The sequence below is a fragment of the Monodelphis domestica genome, chromosome 5, assembly GCF_027887165.1.
Source record: "Monodelphis domestica isolate mMonDom1 chromosome 5, mMonDom1.pri, whole genome shotgun sequence".
Taxonomy (NCBI): Eukaryota; Metazoa; Chordata; class Mammalia; order Didelphimorphia; family Didelphidae; genus Monodelphis; species Monodelphis domestica.
Window position 1 is genome coordinate 307,514,245 of NC_077231.1, and position 23,202 is coordinate 307,537,446.

Below are 23,202 nucleotides of genomic sequence, written 5' to 3' on the forward strand. Positions count from 1 at the left end.
TGTGACCCCATTTTTGAAGTTTCCTTGGCAAAGATCCTGGAATAGTTTGCCATTTCCTTCTCCAGCTCATTTTACAGATGAAGAAACTGAGTCAAACAGGGTTAAGTGATTTGTCTAGGGTCACACAGCTAGGAAGTGTCTAGAGTCAGATTTGAACTTATAAACATGAGTCTTCCTGATTCCAGTCATGGCACTCCATCCACCTTACCACCTAGCTTCCCTCTGGCAACACGATACCAACAAATTCTCATTCATTCATATATATTCCATACCACATGATTGCAATTTCAAGAGTATTTCCAAGGGCAACAGAAACATCAAGGTCTGGTATCTATTGGTTTGCAGATAATCAAAGACATGGATCAAAGAAACAATATCCTGGCTATGTAAGCTTGTTATCCATCCTAAACCATCTTAAATTTCCTGCCCAAGTCCTTGATCTTCCATCATTCCTTCCAAGGTTAGGCTTTAGTTTGTCCTTCTTTTCCTTGACCCAGATTGTTTTCTCACTGAATATCCTTCTCCCCCTTCCCTTCAGAAATGGAACTCATCTACTTACAGAGATTGTCTTTCCATTCAACAATCACAGACCTCTACAGTCAAGCAAGATCCCTTGTCCAGCATTGAAGATTTTGATGGGAGACAGCAGATTTGGATTTGGAATCCAAAGACCCCTATGACCTTGGGCAAGTCACCTAACATCCTTGGGTCTCTTTCCTTATCTGTAAAACAAGAAGGTTCTAGTGCAGCCTTTTTACAACATAGAATATTAGCCTGAGGTTGAAGTGATATGCAGAAGGAGGAACTGACAAGTCAGGCATGGAGGTTGGCCAGATAGATGCCCTCAGTTGGAGCAGAAGTCCAGTCAGGGGTGTAGAGTGACCCTTGTGTGGGGATCATTTTGATTGTTGCAGAACTGAAGTAAAATTCAAAAAGATAATTTTTCTACTTCTCATTGGTCTCTCCTTGCTCCCTCCATTTTAGCCATATGGTGGCCTGGAACCCTGCCAGCCCTGCGGGTGGGGTTTGGGACATAACCAAATGGAATTTTGCTGCTTTCCTATGAGGTGACAGATTGCATTTTTTTGTCCTTTTCCTATTTACCCTTTTACTATTGTACTTTTAGCTGCTTTTGATGTCTGCTGTCATTCTTGTATTGAATTATTTTGTAATTATTTGTATTTATTTTTATATAGTCATTCTGCCTACTCATCTATCTAGTCATCAATTTATCCAACTTTTTAGCTGTCCATCTATTATCCATATACCATTCATCCCTCAGTGCATTCATTCATCTATTCATCTATCCATCTAATATCTATTCATGTCTGTCTATACATCCATCTCTGTCTATTCACCTACCTACCCATCTATTAATACATTCATCTATCTATCCACTTATTTATCTATTCATCTATTATCCATCTACCATCCATGTATGCATCCATCCATCTAGTCATTCAGCCATCTATATTATCTATTCATCTGTGTATCTAGCCATCTTTCCATTTATCTGTTTATGCATCCATCCATCTTTTCATCCATCATCTATTCATCCCTCTATTTATCTACCTATCTATCCATCAATCTGTTTATCCATCCATCCATCATCTATTCATCTATTTTCATACCTGTTCTCTCTCTCTCCATCATCTATCCATCTATCTATTCATACCTATTTTTCTCTCTTTCCTTCACTCCCTTCCTCTCTCTCTCTCTCTCTCTCTCTCTCTCTCTCTCTCTCTCTCTCTCTCTCTCTCTCTCTCTTTCTCTCTCTCTTCCTTCTCTTCTCTCTCCCTGTCTTTGTCTGTCTCTGTCTCTGTCTCTCTCTTCACCTATCTATCCATGTTATAAATTCTGATAGAATGTAAGCTCCCAGGGCCCATTTCACCTTTGTTTTTGTATCCACAGGGCCTGGCACCTAGTAGGTGCTTGACAAATGCATTTTAATGAATTACTTGACTTGTTTAGCCCCAAGGAGGACTCAGTGATATTACTTAAAACTGACAAGTCTGTTTTTGCCACAGCTCTACTCCTGATATTACAAACTTGCTTGCCAGCTAGGATTTCTTTTTTTTTTTTTAATTTTATTTAGTCAATTTAGAACATTATTCCTTGGTTACAAGAATCGTATTCTATCCCTCCATCCCCTACTCCCACCCTTCCTGTAGCCCACGTGCAATTCCACATGTGTCCTTGATCAGAACCTATTTCCATATTGTTGGTGTTTGCATTAGGATGTTCATTTAGAGTCTACATCCCCAATCATATCCCCTCGACCCATGTAATCAAGCAGTTGTTTTTCTTTGGTGTTTCTACTCCCACAGTTTTTCCTCTGAATGTGGATAGTGTTCTTTCTCATAAGTCCCTCTGAATTGTTCTGGATCATTGCATTGCCACTAATGGAGAAGTCCATTACATTTGATTATACCTCAGTGTATCAGTCTCTGTGTACAATGTTCTCCTGGTTCTGCTCCTTTCACTCTGCATCACTTCCTGGAGGTTGTTCCAGTTCCCATGGAATCCCTCCACTTTATTATTCCTTTGAGCACAATAGTATTCCTTCAACAACATATACCACAATTTGTTCAGCCATTCCCCAATTGAAGGGCATCCCTTCATTTCCCAATTTTTTGCCACCACAAAGAATGCAGCTATAAATATTCTTGTATAAGTTCTTTTCCTTATTATCTCTCTGGGGTACAAACCCAGCAGTGCTATGGCTGGATCAAAGGGCAGACAGTCTTTTATCGCCCTTTGGGCATAGTTCCAAATTGCCCTCCAGAATGGTTGGATCAATTCACAACTCCACCAGCAATGAATTAATGTCCCTACTTTGCCACATCCCCTCCAGCATTCATTACTTTCCATAGCTGTCATGTTAGCCAATCTGCTAGGTGTGAGGTGATACCTCAGAGTTGTTTTGATTTGCATCTCTCTGATTATAAGAGATGTAGAGCACTTTTTCCATGTGCTTATTAATAGTTTTGATTCCTTTGGCTGAAAACTGCCTGTTCATGTCCCTTGCCCATTTATCAACTGGAGAATGGCTTGATTTTTTTGTACAATTGGCTTAGCTCTTTATAAATTTGAGTAATTAGACCTTTGTCAGAGGTTTTTGTTATAAAGATTGTTTCCCAATTTGTTGCTTCCCTTCTAATTTTGGTTACATTGGTTTTGTTTGTATAAAACCTTTTTAATTTGACATAATCAAAATTATTTATTTTACATTTTGTGACTCTTTCTAAGTCTTGCTTGGTTTAAAAATCTTTTCTTTCCCAAAGGTATGATATGTATACTATTCTGTGTTCACCTAATTTACTTGTAGTTTCCTTCTTTATGTTCAAGTCATTCACCCATTCTAAGTTTATCTTGGTGTAGGGTGTGAGGTGTTGATCCAAACCTAATCTCTTCCACACTGTCTTCCAATTTTCCCAGCAGTTTTTATCAAACAATGGATTTTTGTCTCCAAAGCTGAGATCTTTGGGCTTGTCGTAGACTGTCTTGTTGAGGTCACTTACCCCAAGTCTATTCCACTGATCCTCCTTTCTGTCTCTTAGTCAGTACCATATTGTTTTGATGACAATTGCTGTATAGTATAGTTTGAGATCTGGTACTGCAAGGTTGCCTTCCTTTGTGTTTTTTTCATGATTTCCCTGGATATCCTTGATCTTTTGTTCTTCCAAATGAACTTTGTTATGGTTTTTTTCTAATTCAGTAAAAAAGTTTTTTGGTAGTTTGATGGGTATGGCACTAAATAAGTAAATAAGTTTGGGTAGGAAGGTCATTTTTATTATGTTAGCTTGTCCTATCCATGAGCAGTTAATGTTTTTCCAATTGTTTAGATCTAGTTTTAATTGTGTGGAAAGTGTTTTGTAGTTGTGTTCATATAGTTCCTGTGTTTGTCTTGGCAGATAGATTCCTAAGTATTTTATATTGTCTAGGGTTATTTTAAATGGAATTTCTCTTTCTAATTCTTGCTGCTGAGATGTGTTGGAGATATATAGAAATGCTGATGACTTATGTGGGTTTATTTTGTATCCTGCAACTTTGCTAAAGTTGTTGATTATTTCCACTAGCTTTTTGCTTGATTCTCTAGGATTCCTTAAGTAGACCATCATATCATACGAAAAGAGTGATAGCTTGGTCTTCTCATTGCCAATTTTAATACCTTCAATTTCTTTTTCTTCTCTAATTGCTACTGCTAGTGTTTCTAGTACAATGTTAAATAATAGCAGTGATAATGGGCATCCTTGTTTCACTCCTGATCTTATTGGAAAGGCTTCTAGTTTATCCCCATTGCAGATGATGTTGGCTGATGGTTTTAGATAAATACTGTTTATTATTTTTAGGAAAGACCCTTCTATTCCTACGCTTTCTAGTGTTTTCAGTAGGAATGAGTGTTGTATTTTGTCAAAGGCTTTTCCTGCATCTATTGAGATAATCACGTGATTTTTGTTGGTTTGCTTGTTAATATGGTCAATTATGTGAATGGTTTTCCTGATATTGAACCATCCTTGCATTCCTGGTATGAATCCTACTGGTCATGGTGAATAACCCTTGTAATCACTTGCTGGAGTCTTTTTGCTAGTATCCTATTTAAGATTTTTACATCTATGTTCATTAAGGAGATTGATCTATCGTTTCTTTGTTTTTGACCTGCCTGACTTTGGAATCAGTACCATATTTGTGTCATAAAAGGAATTTGGTAGAACTCCTTCTTTGCTTATTATGTCAAATAGTTTGTATAGTATTGGGGTTAGCTGTTCTTTGAATGTCTGATAGAATTCACTTGTGAATCCATCAGGCCCTGGGGATTTTTTCCATGAACTTTGTTCTTTGATGTGCTTTGATGGCTTGTCCAATTTCTTTTTCTGATATGGGATTATTTAAGAATTCTATTTCTTCTTCTGTTAATCTAGGCAATTTATATTTTTGTAAATATTCATCCATATCACCTATATTGGCGTATTTATTGTCATATAGTTGGGCAAAATAGTTTTTAATGATTGCCTTAATTTCCTCTTCATTGGAGGTGAAGTCTCCCTTTTCATCTATGATACTGTTAATTTGGTTTTCTTCTTTCCTTTTTTTAATTAGATTGACCAGTACTTTGTTTATTTTGTTTGTTTTTTTTCCCCAAAATACCAGCTTCTAGTCTTATTTATTAGTTCAATAGTTCTTTCACTTTTGATTTTATTAATTTCTCCCTTAATTTTTAGTATCTCTAATTTAGTTTTCTTCTGGGGATTATTTAATTTGTTCCAACTGGGATTTCTTCATGATTGATGGTGAATATAGTTCAATAGTAAGATTATCTTGTTGGATGAAATATTAGGGGGAAACCAGTGTGCTGATAGCATGTTCTGTATTTGGCACAGCTCCATCTGATGCACGTGATATTATCTTTTCAGGATGTCTGTGGCTCCTCCCAGCTACTGCTTTGTGGCCTTCCCTCCTCGGGCCAAGGATGGGCTGGTGGTGTTCGGGAAGAATTCAGCACGGCCCAGAGATGAAGTCCAGGAGGTTGTATATATTGCAGCTGCTGACCATGAACCTGACAGCAAAGTGGAGGTGAGCTATGTGGAAGCTGTGCTTTAGGCCTTTTTAGCTTTCTGCCTCCCTTCCCTCTGTGCTGACTCAGCTCATGCCACACTGATGTTCTTTCTTGGAAGTGTGCATGCTAGTCTGAGCTGTCATCTATTTGGGCTCTATTTGGTGCTATTTCTCTTGATTTTGGCATTAAAAAGGTAGTAGCTAAGGGCCAACCAGGTGGGGTAGAAATTCCAGACTAGAGATGAGAATTCTTGAGTTCAAATCTAACCTCAGACACTTCCCAGCTGTGTGACCCTGGGTAAGTCACTTAACCCCCATTGCCTAGCCCTTACCACTCTTCTGCCTTGGAACCAATATATAGTATTGACTCTGAGACAGAAGGTGAGGGTTTAAAAAATAGTCAATATGTCCTTGTGTCGCTCCTAGGTGTCTTCAAGAGGAATGCAAAAAGACTCAATGAAACATTAGGCATCTAAGGGAAAGTTTCTGTTGTTAGTTTTAGGAGAAATAAATCCCCTTGAGTACAAGGGACTTTGATTCAGGAGAGCCTTGGCCTTGAATTCTGGAGCTGCCAAAAAGTTCCTCCAGATCATTCACTGGAGAGAATGATTCAACTGGACTTTGATCTCTAGAGGGGTCAGGAGATGTCCTTGGGCCTTAGAAAAGTGAATTTGGAACCCCAGCAGGAAGAAGGAGGTGGAGAGGCTGTCACCTGGACCTGGTGGATTATTTTCATTATTCTACATGGAGTAGAAATGCTTGGATCCCATCACCCTTACAATGTCATTGAAGACTAGGACTAGAACTATCAGGGTCTTTGGAGGCCTTCCTGTCCAACCCTTTCATTTATAGGGGAAGAACCGGAGAGGCTGTGATTCTCAAGGTCACACAGGGCAATGCCAGGATTTGAACTCAGGTCCTGTGACTCCAAGCGGAGTGTTTCCTTCTACTGCCTCTCCTTTTCTCTCTAGTTCAGTGACTTGAGTAAGTGGCATTAAGGTCTTGGCTTAGTCCCATCTGATTTGTTTCTCACCATTAGATTCTAAGTTCCCTGAGGACCAGGGCTATCTTTTGTCTTCTTCACATTCCCAACACTCAGCACAGAGCCTGTTACCTCCTAAGCACTTACTAAATGTTTATTGACTGATGGATATCACAGCCAAATATTTCTCTAAAACTTCCATGGGGTTTTAGGAAGGACCTGGGACAGCTCCTGGTTTTCAGTCTGGTGGGAGAAATGAAGACTTCTGCTTTATACTCATTTTCCTTGATTTTGTGCCCTGAGCACGAATCCCCCCCCCCCAAATACCATAGTAGCCCCTGAAAGGTCTATTCCACATAAGGAGAAAGCAAAGAGCAAAGCGATTGTGGTCTTCCCCAGCCTTCTTTTTCTGAGGTCCACATTCCTTCTCAGTTTAGTCCAAGTGAGGGTGGGTCTGCTCCCTCAGATGCAAGCACCCCCAAAGGGCCTTCTGGGGGATAAGTAGAGTGTTGAGAGGTAACTTAACAAAATGATATGGGCTTACAATGGAGGGAAGAATTCTTGAGAAAAAAATTTCTTTGGCCAAAATGAACAGTTCAGTGGCTGGTGCAGTGGATACAGATCTAGACCTGAGTCAGAAAGACTCATCTTCCTGAGTTCAAATCTGGCCTAAGACAAATAGCTGTGTGGCCCTGGACAACTCATTTAACCCTGTTTGCCTCAATTTCCTCAGCTGGAAAATGAACCAGAATAGTAAACAGCAAACCACTCCAGTATCTTTGCCGGGAAAACCTCAAATGGGATCATGAGGAGTCACACATGACTGAAATGATTCAACAGTGAATGACAAATGAACCAGCCTTTGGTTGATTCAGTGGCCATAAGCTTAGGGTTAGAAGGGACCATTTAGAATCAGTCAGTCTCCCAGCACTTATTAGGCACCTACTGTTTATAAGACCATTTACAATTGAATGAGATGTTTATAAGAAATTTCTGAGAAAGGACCTTTGCTGTTTGGGGTAAAACTGTCAGAGTGTATAATTAGACTGACAGTAACCCTTGGGGAAGTAGTAAAAGCCTGTTCCTGTATAATCCTGTTCTTTATTACACGGTTTAGAAAAACCACAACTTAAGTCATCCCCCCTTCTCAAGATGCATGAGGTTATTTTTATAACTGCAAAGAGTAAATATTTGATATTTTATAAGTTCTCTCTTTGGTTGTTCCTTTAACCACTGGAACTGAAAAGGATACCCACTATGGTCTGTTTTCCATAAATATTGCCCTTCATAAGTGATAATATTAATTTTAAAAATCACAATAATATCTGATATTTCAATTGTCTACAAGAATTTATTAAGTGCCTTCTGTGTGCCAGTCATTGTGCTAAGCCTTGGAATTATGAAGAAAAGCAAATACATAGTTCCTGCCCCTAAGGAGCCCCCTATATAATGGGGGAGACAACAGACAAACAGTGATGTACAGACCAGAAGAGGATGGGATCCATTGGGCATCATCTTAGAGGGAAGCATTAAGGTCATTAAGGAGGCTGGGAAGAGTCTGTTGTAAAGGATGACACTTTAGCTGAGGCTGGAAGGCTCCCATCTACTCTTATGGAAAGACTCCTGATTCTGGAGAGAGAAGTCTTGGGTTCAGATCCCACTTCTGATGCCCAATACCTCTGTAACCTTGTCTCTTAATTTTTTTGGACCTCAGTTTTCTCCTCTGTAAAATTATAGAGTTGGAATAGAGGAGGCCCTTCCAGCTCTCAAAATGGGAATCCCTTTTTAGGCTCATAATTTGGCAGAATCTTTTTATTATTATTAGACATCTGTAAACCTCTAAGAGGGCTGGCTAAGTGGCACAATGGGTATGGAGACAGGAAGGAAGACTTTAAGTTCAAATCTTGCCTCAGATACTAACGGGCCAACCTTTGGGCAAGTCACTTCACCCTATTGGCCTCAGTTTCCTCAGCTGGAAAATGAACCAGAAGAGTAAACAGCAAACCACTCCAGTATCTTTGCCAAGAAAACCCCAAATGGGGTCATGAAGAGTCAATCATGACAGAAATGACTGAACAACAAAAAGCCTCTAAGAGGCATGTATGTTTTGTCTGCCTTGTTCATGTGTGACATCTGTCCCAATGCATTTATTTATTCATTGATACATTGGGGTTTGGAATCCTGCCTTAAAATCCAGCCTGTTGTAGGGTAATAACCAATTTAGTCACACTTCTTGTAACTGCAGGTTGGGTCTGTTTTAAGGAACACAGTAGCCTTATCTTTTGCCTCTGGCTTCCTCTAGCCAGAAAACAAGCCAGAAGTTCAGAAGGGCCCTCTGGCCTAGGTACCCTTTCACCCTAACAGATAAATTGGACTTCTGGTGCCTCAGGCTGAATTGACTTCCCTTCTCCATTTGTGTTGTCATGGAGATCTCAAGATGGTCAGACCCAACCTCATAACCACAAATAAATACAGATTTCCAACACTGGGAACATGTTGGGTTAGAGAGAACTCTAAGAACTTCAGCACATTAAAAATTATTTAATTAGTTAATTTAGAATATTTTTCCATGGTTACAAGAATCATGTTCTTTCCCTTCCCTCCTCCCACCCCCCCATAGCCAATGCACAATTCCACTGGGTTTTACATGTGCCCTTGATGAGAACCTGTTTCCACGCTGCTGATGTTTGCACTAGGGTGATCATTAGAGTCTACATTCCCAATCATATCCCCATCAACCCATGTGATCAAGCAGTTGTTTTTCTTTGGTGTTTCTACTCCCACAGTCTAAGAACTTCAGTACATTTTGCATGCATGGGTTCAAGCCTTATGGAATCCGACCTTATCCTCTGGTTCTGAACCCTTTTTTGGTGTCATGGACTCCACTTGCTGCCTGCTGAGCTCTTCCCAGGTTCATGTTTTTAAATGCATACAATGAAACACATAGGATTACAAAGAGAATAGTAGATAATAGATCTACTCTATCATGGTAGAATGCCAGGTGTAATAGATGACCAGATTGTGGTCACCTATGTTTACTTTGGGGACTAGAGAGAGAGAGGTATGAAATAGTCAGAGATGGAGAGCAGGGAGAGATTGGTCTTCTCCTCTCTTCCCCTAGGGAAGACAACACAAGTCGTCTTTTAGAAGGACAGAATAGGTTCCTTAGAGACTGGTTTGAGTATAGAGGTTAAAGACTGGAGCTGGTTCTCCCCACCTTGAGGAAAAAGGTATAGTTCTCCCCCCAACCTTCACTTCCCCTCCTTGATATTATGAGGCAGGCATCTAAGAGGAATAACTCTTTTATTCCAAGGGACACACAAGACAGGGAGAGTGGGGAAGTGGGAACTGGGACATCCCTCTGAGCTAATAGCTGACCCTCCTTGGTCAGTTGTGAGATCTGTCCTTACTTCTATTTACCCTAATTGTGGCTTGAAGTTTGTAGGACAAATTTTTGGGAATGGAAAGAATTCTTTTTTGGGTGAATGACTTTCTAACAAAGTCTCGTTGTAAAGGAAAGAATTTATAAGGCATGCATTGTGACAAGGAAATCACTTTGAAAGACTGATATACTAATGCAAATTCCAACAACAGGGAAATGGATTCGAGTCAAGAACACATGTGATAACCAGTGGAATCATGCGTCGGCTATGGGAGAGGGAAAGGCGGGGGGGGGGGGGGAGGGGAGGAAAAGAAAATGATCTTTGTTTCCAGTGAATAATGTGTGAAAACGACCAAATAAAATAATGTTTAAAAAAAAAGACTGATATATATTAATTTAAGGTCGCCAAGGAATTCAGCTATGTAATTCCTAAATGAAAACTCAAGTCAGCAGTCAACCTTTTATGGAGTTTAATTACAAACAGGATGAAGAAAGGAATTAGAGATATAGAGAGAGAGGGAGAGAGAGAGAGAGAGAAAGGGGAGAGAAGGGAATAGGGCTTAAATACCCCCTCTGTTAGGCTGGGCCAAAAGGCCCAAGCCCTTAGATAGCTGGGGCAAAGAAAGGAGATCAGTCCCTATTACTCACGTGACCAAAATGGAGAAACCTTCTCAGGGGCCTCCACCTCCAGCTTCCTTCAGAGCAAGCTTCTCAGAGCACCTCTCCAACCACTCAGAGCCAAAACTCTCCCACCAACCACCTCAGTCCTCAGACCCCTCTATCTTTAAGGAAACCATCCAAGTTCCCTCCCCTCAGTCCTCACATCTACCAATCACTGTCCATTATTTTCCCTGTGCCAATGGTGGCTCTAGCTTAACCCAGGACCGCCCAGAGGTCTGTGGCTTTGCACATGTCTGTTGAAGGTCATATTCTCAAATAATTAAATCTTTGATCCTTTGCTACAGCCCTTCCTAAATCCTGTTACCCTGAGTAGGGTAGAGATTGGAATAATTAAATTTTGATCTATGCTGCAGCCCTTCCTAAATCCTGTTAGGACTGAGTGGGGTGGAAATTGTATTTTCCAAGACCTGGTTCTGTCATTCCAAGTATCTCTATTGTATCAATTCTAAAATCAATCATGACTCAAAGAAATTCCTGTTCTGTGCTTAAGCATAGGTCAAAGCCCTTTCCATTGTTCAGCAAAAGGTTTCTGTCCTAAAGTAATCTTAAGAAGGGAGGAGAATGACCCTCCCATGCCAATGGGGTTCACATTCCAATAGACTATCAATAGGAAATTTTTCAAGTATGAAATTTCCCAATGGTGAAATTTCCAACATTTATAAGTCTAAGAAATTTTAAGGTTTACAGCATGCAAAGGACATCATCTGTCAGTCAAATGAGAATTCCATTTTGGAATGTTACTGGGAAAGACAGTTGGGGTCAAGCCAACGACTGAACTGGGCTTCTGGACTGGGCTTTTGGCTTCTGGGTTTTTGGCTGAGGTGGAGAAAGAAGGAAGCTAGTTATATTTCTGAGACTTGAATTAATCAAAGTTGGAGGTGACCTGGCAGATTGGAAAAAAGAAGAAAGAAGAAAGATAGTTGTCCTCATATCTCTTTGACTGACTCTGTTTCACAAGAGTGACTAGATTGGTATTTCTCCCAATATCCTCCAAACCAAGGCTCCCTGTAGAGAATAGGGATATCCTATCTCTCTTACCTTATCCTCCATCCTTGTCCTGTCTTCCCCAAATAAACCCTTGCTGAGAAAAGAAGAGAAAAGAGTATTTCCTCTGAAATCTCATAGCTCACACTGAGTGAGTGAAGAAAGGGGGGAGGGGGAAGCTGAAAGGCTTCTGAAGAGAGAGAGGAAACCAGGAGGAGGGTAGGAGAACTTGATCCATTAGTTATCCTGTATCAATCAATTACACCCTCAGATATATCTATCTATTACACCATCCACTCCTTTATCTTCAGCTGAATCCAAGGGGGTTTGGGTTCACTGAGAGGTGGTCAGTGCTCAGAAAGGTCTTCTGTCTCAGAGGTTTCTCTCAGACCAGCCACTCCAGGAAAGCTCCCAAAGAGAAGTGAGGTGATCTGGCAGTTTCTCCTCAGCTCATCTATGTTCCTTCCTGGACTCCTCCATCTTCCTTGCCCTTCTCATCTATAAAATGGGGATCATAGTAGCACCTACTTCCCACGGGTTATTGTGAGGATCAAATGAGGTAATAATTGTAAAACACTCAGGACAGTGCCTGGCACATAATAAGTGCTATATCAATGTTAGCTATTGTTTTTATTAATATATAATTGTTAAAGCATTATACAGTGTTATTGTGACAATCCTTTGGCATACAGGGGACCTTCCTGGGTGGATTTAGGGTCCCCCTATTGACCCTTGTTTTCTACAAATGGACACATAATGCCCTACTCCACAGAATAAGTGCAGCTGGCAATAGGATAAGTCAGTGGATGCCCAAGGAAAGACCTGTGGGCTAGCCAGAGATTTGGGGAGCAAACAACTCTTTAATGGGTTCAGGCACTGAGAATAATATGTAAAACAATGGGAACCAGTTCAGCAATAAGCTTTATTATACACAATGAGGAAGAGAGAGAAGGGAACCTCACAATACAGTTCAGGCACTCACACTACATAGAATTTAACTCTCATAAGCACTGCTTTGGGGAGAACCAAGACACAGGTCTACTCAGCAAGAAGTTGTTCCGATTGGAAGGGATTCTCCCACCCAGAGGGAGAGTTTACTCCAAAGTGCCCTTCTGGGAGTGGGGCTCTCCTGCTGTCATTGTAGGTGGTCTCCCTGGCGCAGGGCAAGATATTTTATTAGGGAGAAAAAAACCAAGCAAGGGTAGACAAAATATCATTTGGGGACATAGCCGTACCAACTTTTGAAAAACGTTATTGACAGTATTTTTCTATGAATATGTTCTAGAAGCTTACTGCTTCCTTAGGGAGAATTGTCATGATGGCTTCAAAACCATCAGGCCTAATCTGATAACAATGGTTTCCATTCATAGAACCTATAAGCTACAACCTTCCTTAAGTGGAGAGCTAAGCAGAGCTCATCTAGTTGTTGCTTGATCATCTGCAATAAGGAGGGAAACCCAATTCTTTCTCTCTTTCTTCCTCCCCTTCTCTCTTTCCCTTTCTCCTCCTACCTTCCTTGCTTCCTTGCTTCCTTGCTTCCTTGCTTCCTTGCTTCCTTGCTTCCTTGCTTCCTTCCTTCCTTCCTTCCTTCCTTCCTTCCTTCCTTCCTTCCTTCCTTCCTTCCTTCCTTCCTTCCTTCCTTCCTTCCTTCCTTCTTTCCCTCCCTTCCTTCCTCCCTCCCTTCCTTCCTTCCTTCCTTAATACTAAGTATCAGTTCCAAGGCAGAAGAGCAGTAAGGGCCAGGCAAGAGGGGTTAAGTCAATTGCCCAGAGTCACACAGCTAGGAAGTATCCTAGTTCGGATATGAACTCAGGACCTCCCATTTTCAGGCTTGGCTCTCTATCCACTGGACAATCTAGCTGCCCCTTCACCTTCTTTTTTTTTAAACCCTTACCTTCCATCTTAGAATCAATACTATGTATTGGTTCCAATGCAGAAGAGCTAGAAGGACTAGGCAATGGGGATTGAGTGACTTACCCAGGGTCACACAGCTAGAAAGGGTCTGGGGTCAGATATGAACCTAGGATCTCCCATCTCTAGGCTTGGCTTTCAATACACTGAGACACCCAGCTGCCCCCTCCACCATCTTTTCTGTAACATCCTCTGTGTCCTGTCATTGTTCCTTCTACCAGACTCATCAGACTATTGCATAATGGCCTTGTTGGCAGTGCCAGGATTTTCTTCACCCATCCAAGTACAGTAGGAATGACACAACAGGTGGTTTTTCATTCATTAAACAAATCTATTGTCCTGACATCTCCATTCCCCTTTTCATTGGACAGTGTCCAGGAGTATTGGCTACTGGAATGTGTAAGGGGAAGGTTGGGTTTGATAAGATCCCATGAAATAATACAGGACTTCCTCTAGAAGAATTTGCTTTTGTCTTTCTCACTCCTGTTGGACTCCATGACCTTGGCACATCTTATTTTCCAGCTTTTTTCCATCCCTTTGCTTCTCCATTCTCCAGTGTGTTTGTGAGCTCCTAAGCTTGAAGAAAATTCAGAGATAATCTTGGAGTTGATTAGCCATTTTGGAGATGAGGAAATCAACTCCCAGAAAGTGACCTCCCCAAGGCCATGCAGCTAGTCAGTGGTTTTCTGTGTGATTTTATTCTTTATGTTGTGATATCTTAATTATTTCTTTTTAGGGCTGGTCATTAGGTGGGCCTCTAATTCTAGACCTATGAACCTCTTTACTTTACCATCTCCTATCAAAGTCACATCATATAATTTAGACCCCCCCCTCCAATTATTTACCAAAAAAGAATCCTGAATCATTTCTCTAATGATTTCGAATCCTTTACTTTCTGCCTTAGAATCAATACTCTGTATTGGTTCCAAAGCAGAAGAGTGGTAAGGTTATCCAGATAGAAGGTGTCTGAGACCAAATTTGAACCCAGGACTTCCTCTTTCAAGCCTAGCTCTCAATCCACTGAGTCACCTAGCTGACCCTCTTGAATGCTTTTTTAAAAAGAAGACATTAATTTATGTTTTGTCTTAGGGTGTCATTATATCCATGCGTGGAAATTAAAATGGGCGAACTGTAACTTAGGTCCAGAAATGACTGTTGTCTTACCGATCTAGGTATTTCAAAGCCAGGTTCCTTAAGGCTGAGAGCTATAAAGTGCTGCCAGGCAGCAGGTTGGACGATGCCTTTTACTACAGAATGCAGCAAACAGCGAAACTTGCTGGAGGGAGGAGAGGCCACCCTGCCTAGAGTTATACATCCTTTGGGTGTGGTGCAGCCTTTGGCATCCCAGGCTCCTTCTTGCCTCCATGCTCTTTGTGAGACCCTAGATGGGCATGGCTGTAGGCTAGCAACACAGTTTGACCATTTTGGTGGGACTGAACAACGTACCTTGCGAAAGATGAAATGGAAGCCCTGTCGCCATGTTGGGAGTGATGCAGCAATTAATATAGTATGTATATACTCTATATGTGGGCAGCGAAATGGTGCAATAGATAGAGTTCCAGGCCTGGAGTCAGAGAGACTCATTTTTGTGAGTTCAAATCTGGCTTCAGACACTTACTAGCTGTGTGACCCTGGGCAAGTCACTTAACCCTGTTGGCCTCGGTTTCCTCATCTATAAAATGAGCCAGAGAAGGAAATGGTCAACCACTCTAGTATTTTTGTCCCCAAATGGGTACATGAAGAGTTGGACATGATTGAAAAGTTTAAAGACTCTGGGCTTGATGGGCATTGAAGCCCTTTTTAGTGCTGACGTTCTGTAGTTCTGCAAAACCTAGTCTTACAGGTCCTTGCTAACTATCTCCCGTACATAATACATGCTCTTCTTGCTCTCAGTCCGAGGATAGATGGGCTAACTGGAATTTAACACCTCCACCAACTCCTCATGGCAAAGGGCTGTCAGAAGTATTGCCAGTAAGAGGCATTTTGCCTCTGGTGGGGGGGGGGGCTTTTGGCTTCTATCAGAGCGCCCCCCCCCCAGTGAGCAGCAACAGAGATTTCCCCAGCCAACTCCGCATCCAAAACATATGATTTATCACTTGGTTCTATGGGTATATGATTGAGAGTTTTGGCTTTAAAAGATTACTCTATTAAAAATATGAATAATATAGAAATAGGTTTTGAGCAATAATCCATGTATACCCCAGGGGAATTGCTTGTCAGCTCTGGGAGCGGGGAGGGAAGAGGGAAGGGAGACAACATGAATCATGTCACCATGGAAAAATATTCTAAAAAAATGAATTAATTTTAAAATTAAAAAAATAAATTCAAAAATAAGAACTTGGTAAAAAAAAAGAGAAGAGAGCAGCTCCCGGCTCTTTATAGGCTATAAATAAAAGTAGTCATAATCATGACTTTTCCCCACTCTTCTGTTTAGTTTGGAACAGCATATCCCAATTTCTGAAGGGTTCTTGACATAGTGGCCATGAACTTGTTTGTTTTCATTTTTCAATATTTTGATAACTACTTCATTAGAATTGGTTTCCATGCTATCCACATCCAGAGGAAGAACTGTGGGAAAAGAAACACAGAAGAAAAACAAGTGCTTGATCACATGGGTCAAGCAGGGTCAAATTGCACCTAGTAGGTGGTTCATAAGTGTCTATTGAATGAAAGCTGACTCAAACCCAGTGATGAAACAATTAATTAACCCTGAAGTCCTAAACTTTAAGCTTCTTGAGGGCAGGGAATTTCCTATTTCTCTTTTTATTTCCATTGCTTAGCACAATCCTTGGTGCATAGTAGGTGCTCAATGAATGCTTATTGCAGCAGCTAAGTGGTTCAGTAGATAGAGAACTATACCTGGAGACAGAAGGTCCTGGGTTCAAATCTGGCCTCAGACATGTCCTAGCTGTGTGACTCTCAACAAATCACTAAACCCCAATTGTCCAGTCCTTACTGCTCTTCTGTCTTGAAACCCATGCCTAGTATCACTTCTAAGACAGAAAGAAAAGGTTCTAAAAAAATGAATGCTTGTTGATTGATCAAATAAGGAAGGACCATGGAATTTCCCAGAAGGGAATCCATAATGACAATTGAGATAATAGATTCAATAGAATGGGAAATGTGGAATCCTGATTATAAGAATTTAAGAGGGGAATGGCTGGATAGGAAGTGGAGACAATCAGGCAGATGTAGATGAGCTTTGGGAAGTTTGAATTTAAAGGAAGGAGAGAATTTGGTTGGTAGTTTGAATGGTCAAATCAAGATTTGCTTTTTAAGATGAGGGATTTTAAAACAAGGTAGATCTGAGCATGTTTGGAAACTGGAGAGAGAAAGAAAAGTAATATCTTACTTTTATGCAGTCCTTTAAGATAGTATGTTTCTGTGGAGTCAGGGAATCATCTACATGACCTTGGGCAAGTCACTTCACCTCAGTCAGCCTCAGTTTCCTCAACTATAACATGAGGATAATAGCAGTACCTCCCTCCCATCGGTATTGTGAGGAGGAAAGGAGATAATTGTAAAGCACTTAGCAAGGCTCCTAGTACATAGTTGGTGCTTAGTAAATTATGGTTTCTTTCCTTCATATAAGATGAAAAGTTGTCCTAGATGGTTTCTCAGATCCTTCCCAGCTCTGAATCTGTGATTTCAAGGTTTGCAAAAATTGGAGATGCTGGAAATGAAGACATCAAAGGACCACAGACTTAGAACTGAAGGCCATTTGATATATTCCCTTCATTTTGCAAATAGGAGAACTGAAGCCCAGAGGGGAATCATTGGAATGATTTGCCCAAGGTCACACAAGTGGTGATGTGTGGTAGGGTAGAGATTTGAACTCAAGTCCTCAGCATTCTAATCCAACACTGTATCATAAGGTAATAATGATATACTGGAGGGGGTGAGGAAAGATGGGTCCAAGTTCTAGGAAGGTTTGTTGAGGAGGAAAGAAATTTGAAGGTGATGCCAGTGAAATCCAAGTCATGGAAGGTCCACCCAACATGGGAAGTGAAATACATGGGTAGAATGGGAAACATGGGAAGGGAAGGGAAGGAAAGGAAATTGGAAGATCTAATCTTAAACCCCAAAGTCAGTGTACTAAACCCACTAACAACTTTCTAATCTATTCTCATTAATTCCTTGATTACTACTTAAGATTAGGGGAGGGCTTGTAAGAGCAGGAACTAGGTCAAAGGAAGTCTCACAACTGATGTCCTCTTGGAACTGTCAGAAGTCCCAGCAGAGATCAGCAGCATACAGGACCACCCAGGATCAGAAGGGGAGCGATGGTTTAACACTCACCGTTCACTGGTGTAATGTTAGCCACTCTCTCTGCCACTTCCCTAAGATGAATTGATTGAAGAAAGATCTCAGTCTCCAAAGATCAGCTCAACCATCTGCCTGTCTCTTTTCAGAGTTCTGGAATGCTGGCCTGTAGGATCTCCTGCTTTGCAGTAAAATCCCATATTTCCTACAACAGGAGGCTTTGTGGACAGTCTTCATGATGGCTATCCTCATCTGAGGACCAGACTGGCAAGGTCTGGAGAAGTACATCTCCAAGTCAACTGCCCACAGATTCATTTTTTAGCCAGAGTAACTCTTGAAATAGAAGAAGTAAACTGAGGGAAACTGTTTCTTATTGAAATAGGGAGGTAAACTGTGGGGGAAACTGTTCCTTCTTGCAATGACTGCTGTCCTCTGGCTTTGACTGGGGACCTGCTAAGGGAAATCTGAGGCTGCTTACTTGAAATGGAGCTAGAAATGAGAAATACTGAGGGATGCTACAGAGGGATACTGCCACCCAGACATGCTGGTACACAGGGGACACTACTCTGGGGCTTGCCTACTGATCCCTGCTGATGGCTGATGGATCAGTATATTTTTCTAAACCTCCTCCCCCCTTCACTCCCTCTCTTCTTCAACCCTCTTCCTCCTGCCACCCTGTCCTCCCAATTCTTCCCTCCCCCCTGAGTGAACTATAAAGATACTCTAGTTGCTTTCTCAGTCAAGGGGTTTATTGGGATAACAGGATGGGAAACTGAGGTGAGAGGGATGAGGATGTCCCTAAACTACAAGGATACTTTTAGGAGGGTTTGAGGAAATAGTCCAGTCACAAACTGTGACTCTTAGACAGTTAGGGAGATGGAGGACAACAAACAGCTTTTCAAGATCTTTCTTCTTCTTCACAAAAAGCAGCCAGACTTGTCTCCTTTCTCAGCTTCAACCCCAGAGAAACAAAGTTCAAAAGTCTCTCAGTTTCTCCTGGCCAGCTCAACTCTCATATAGACCACCAACTCAAAAGCCAAGTTTCTCCTTGTCATCTTCAACTGTCCAAAGCCAGAGAACCCCCAAACCAAGTCAGCCTCACCAGGGTCTTTCAGCAGCTTCAAACCTCCAGGGAGAGTGACTCCAAGATCCAGTCCCTCCTGCCAGCTCAAACTGCCAACTCTTGGGAACATTCCATTTGGAACCCTGGTTCTTGCATCTTGGTTTACAAGTCCTCTCCATGCCTCTACTGCACTCTCTAAGGCTGACTCCCAAGTTATTGAAGGGTCATGACCTGGATCTGTACTCACACTGGTGAAATTGTGGGTCCTTAAAATATTATCTTGTGCATCGTTTATGGCAAAAGTACCTAAAAGAAGCTACTGTTTTAAACAGAACAAACATGTAAACCTTTGGGGATGACCGTCTCCATGTTTGTCCTCTGAGTAGTTCATCTCTACATTCATCTCTCAGTTGGATCTCATACCAAGCTCTCTGTAGATTTCATACAAACTTAGGATTTAGAGGTAGAACGAGACCTCAGAGGTCATCTGGTTTACACTCTCATTTTACAGATAAGGAAACTGAGACCCAAGTGATTTTTCTAGGATCACTCAGGGGAGGAGGTGTTAGAGTTGGAATTTGAACTCAAGTCCTTTCTCTGACTCTTGAGACAATGCTCTTTCATCATACCATAATGGGGCCATCTTGTTTTTGTCTCATAAAGTAGCTTTTCTCTGCTTTGTAAGGTGGCATCCTTGTAAATTTTTGGCACCTTTCTCTGAATTTATAATCTAAACCAGCTTTGCTCTGGTTGAAGCTCATTCTAGATTCCTTTGATCCTCTCATCTTGGTGACTGCTTTACATCAATTAAGCTTCTATAGGAAATGATCTTATCCAACCACCTCATTCTAGTCCCTTCCTTCAAAGCTCCTTCATTCTGTTTTCCCATTGGGGAGAGGATTATGTCTAGAAGCCACCAACATAGTCTTCTCTTTCTGGCTTTCTGGTTTGGGGAGAAGAGAAGAAAGAGGGAGCCTGAACAGAGGACATTCTATGATCACTTTCCCCTCCCCCAAGAATTTCTCTCTCATCACTCTTCTACCCTATATGTCTTCCATATTTTCTTTGTTTCACAGACATAAAATTCAGGATTGGTTAATCACTATAGAAGAGTTGAGAGAGCTCCCCTTCACTTCTGAAACCAGCTCCTTTGTCCCTTCTTTGTAGTGTTATTCCAGAGAGGTTTTAGATCCATGGAGTGGACATTTGTGGAAAATGAGAGGCAGCAGGAGTGGCTTCTGTGCTAGGAGTGATACACTAGTGTGCATGTGTGTGCGTGTGCGTGTGCATGTGTGTGTGTGTGTGTGTGTGACTGATGGGCTCGTTAGCATTTATTGATGCAGAACATTACACAGACAGGGTAGGTGTGAGGAATCACCAGGAAAGGCAGGAAAGGCTCTGGTTTGGGCACACATAGGTGATACTTAATAAAAACTGATTGATTGATTGATTGATTGTAGGTGGAATTAGATCTAGTTTTAAAAGCAAAATAAAATGCCTTTCTGGCAGCTGACAGGTCCAATAGAATGAGAGCAGAATCTATTGTCTTTTTTGTTTTCAGATCTCCAATAGAGTACCTGGCTACACATTAAAGGTTTAATAAATCTTACAACTCAATTGCATTCTCCCCCCCCAATTATATTTATTTATTTATTTTAAATTTATTTAAAAATATTTTTCTATGTTTACATGATTCATTTTCTTTCCCTCCCCTCTTCCTTCCCCTTCCCAGAGCTGACAAGCAATTCCATTGAGTGATACAAATGTTATCACTTGATACCTATTTCCATATAATTCATTTTTGCCATGAAGTGATTTTTTTAAGGCCCAAACCCCACTTACCCATATATACACGTGATAAGTGATGTCATATGTTTTGGTTTTGCATTTCTACTCCCATAGTTCTTCCTCTCAATGTGGATAGCATTCTTTTACGTAAGTCCTTCAGGAGTGTCCTGGCTTGTTGCATTGCTACTAGCAGCAAAGTCCATCACATTGGATTGTACCACAATGTATCAGTCTCTGTATACAATGTTCTCCTGGTTCTGCTCCTCTCGCTCTGCATCACTTCCTGGAGGTTGTTCCAGTCCCCATGGAATTCCTCCACTTTATTATTCCTTTTAGCACAATAGTATTCCATCACCAACATATCCACAATGTGCTCAGCCATTCCCCAACTGAAGGGCATCCCCTCGTTTTCCAGTTTTTTGCTACCACAAAGAGCGCAGCTATGAATATTCTTGTCCATGTATTGAATTTTCTTTTGTCTTCTTCCTTTCTTAGTGTACCTACATTGCAATTGACCAAGTTCCAAGGACACATGCCATTGTGATCAGCAGACCAGCCTGGCTTTGGGGGGCAGAAATGGGGGCCAATGAGCATGGGGTCTGCATTGCCAATGAAGCCATCAATACCAGAGAGCCAGCCCCTGAGAGTGAAGCCTTACTAGGGATGGATCTGGTCAGGTAGGTGGGGAATTGATGAAAGAAAAGAGATTGCTAATAAGTGGGATGATAGTTGGGTTTGTCTCCCAAAAGAAATGGGTACATGCATATGCAAATCCTGTTGCCTTATGCTCACAGGAAGGAAGGAAATAACTATTTATTAAGTACCTACTATATACCAGGAACTGGAATGAGCACTTTGCAGCTATCTCACTTGATACAAGGCTTGATGCATGATATAGATCTGAGAACAGCAAAGGTTCTCCTTTTCTCTTTCCCTCATTTTACAGATGGGAAAACTGAATGACTTACATGTGATGATTTCATGGCTAGTAAATTGGAACTCTGATCTCCCATGATTTTAAGCCAGGTGCTCCTTCCTGTTGCCTATTTTGCCTCTAATACTCAAAACCTGTTGAATTGGATCTGGATCACTCTAGCCAAGATTCTCTAGTGGCATAACAGTGCCATGGAAAGAATGCTGCATTGGATTTTGGAGAGAACTCTGGCTCTATTCAAAGATCAGAGGAGGATGAGTTATGGGGGGGGGATTACTCTGCCTTTTCTACAACACTTTGGGCAAATCACTAATTTTTCTGGGCCTCAATTTCCTTCTCTGTAAAATTGGGAAGGAGGCTATGTGTAGAGTTGGACTCAAATACTTCTAAGATCCCTTCCACTTCTAAAATTTTGATCCTTTTTTCATCCTGTGTCTCTAACTTCCACACAAAAATCTTTGTTCCTTTCTCCTTCTCTCACCCCACACAAGAGATGAAGGGGTGGATCCAAAAGACATTCTGAAGTTTTTTACAGCCTCTGAAGTAGTATAATGACATCAGAGGAATCCAATAAGATAATCTAAAGATAGAGAGGCACGAGGCCAATTTCTGGTCCTAGCTATGACCTTAGGAATATAAGATCAAAAGTCTGTGGCTAGAAGGATACCCAGACACTATCTAGTCCAAGCTGTCTGTAAGAGACTTAGTTTCCTCATCAATAAAATAAGTGCACTGAATTAGTCATTCTCTTGGGTCCCAAGTTTCTTTACAAAGGAATCTGAGCACCATTTCCTGGGCTCATTATACCGCAAGTTCAGTGCATGCCATACAAGACACGTTTGTGTCATACCTTTCCACTCCAAACCTCAATACCATAGCAAACCTTTGTGGTAGCATCAAAGTGCTACATTCTTTTTACAGATACATAGAAAAGGCCTGGCCTGAGGTCTCCTGGGTCAGAGACCACATAGCCAGATACAGGTGAAAAAAGAGTCATCACTGAGCTCCATGTTTGTTTTTTGTTGACTCTTGGCATGAAGGTAAATTTGGCATTACTCTTGCCCACCCAAGTCTCCTCAGTAGCACAGTCCCTGGCATATATTAAGTGCATCATAAATAAATGCTTGTTGATTGATTGATTCAAGGGACCTTAAGGACACTTCTCCTGTTGCTCCTTCAAGAATGACAATTGTAGCACCTGTTGCAGTTTAATCAATGAGGTCATCTTAGATTTCTCATACCAAGTCTCACCTTGGGTAGACCAAGGCAGACAGCTGCTAGAAAAGATCAAGACACAAAACTGATGAATTTAATTGCAAAAGGGAGTACGGTGCATCTGATGATCTGGTTTGTCAACCCTAGTTTGGACAGAAGCCCTCCTAATTGCTACATTTAGAGGTAAAGATATCCATGTCACATAGCTTTTGTCAATCCCATGAAGTCCAGCAGTGACCTACATTTTTAACCACAGCCTTCTTCAACACCCCTCACTAAATTATTTAGGCCAAGGATTACTATCAAATCAGAAGACACAAAGAAATCTGTTGTAGTCCGTGCCAACCATGCTGGGCTCTGGAAGAGTGGTGGCAAGATAGTACTGTTACCAGCCTTGTTCTTGCTGAGCATCTTATTTAATAAAAAGATAAGATTTCAAGCGC

At 41.2% G+C, this 23,202-nt stretch overlaps 1 protein-coding gene across 3 annotated transcripts in view; it reads left to right on the forward strand.

Annotated features, from left to right (window-relative positions):
* Positions 1-962: 962 nt before the first annotated feature.
* SCRN1 (secernin 1) overlaps positions 963-23,202 on the forward strand; it is a 49,614-nt gene continuing 27,374 nt past the window's right edge. For 2 of the 3 annotated variants that reach the window (XM_007505252.3, XM_001370226.4), the window contains exons 1-3: positions 963-1,067; positions 5,415-5,574; positions 21,106-21,287. In XM_007505252.3, coding sequence (XP_007505314.1) covers positions 1,042-1,067; positions 5,415-5,574; positions 21,106-21,287 — 368 coding nt within the window. In that variant the 5' untranslated portion in view covers positions 963-1,041. The remainder of the gene's footprint in view (positions 1,068-5,414; positions 5,575-21,105; positions 21,288-23,202) is intronic. The other variant, XM_056800409.1, reaches the window with a different exon arrangement.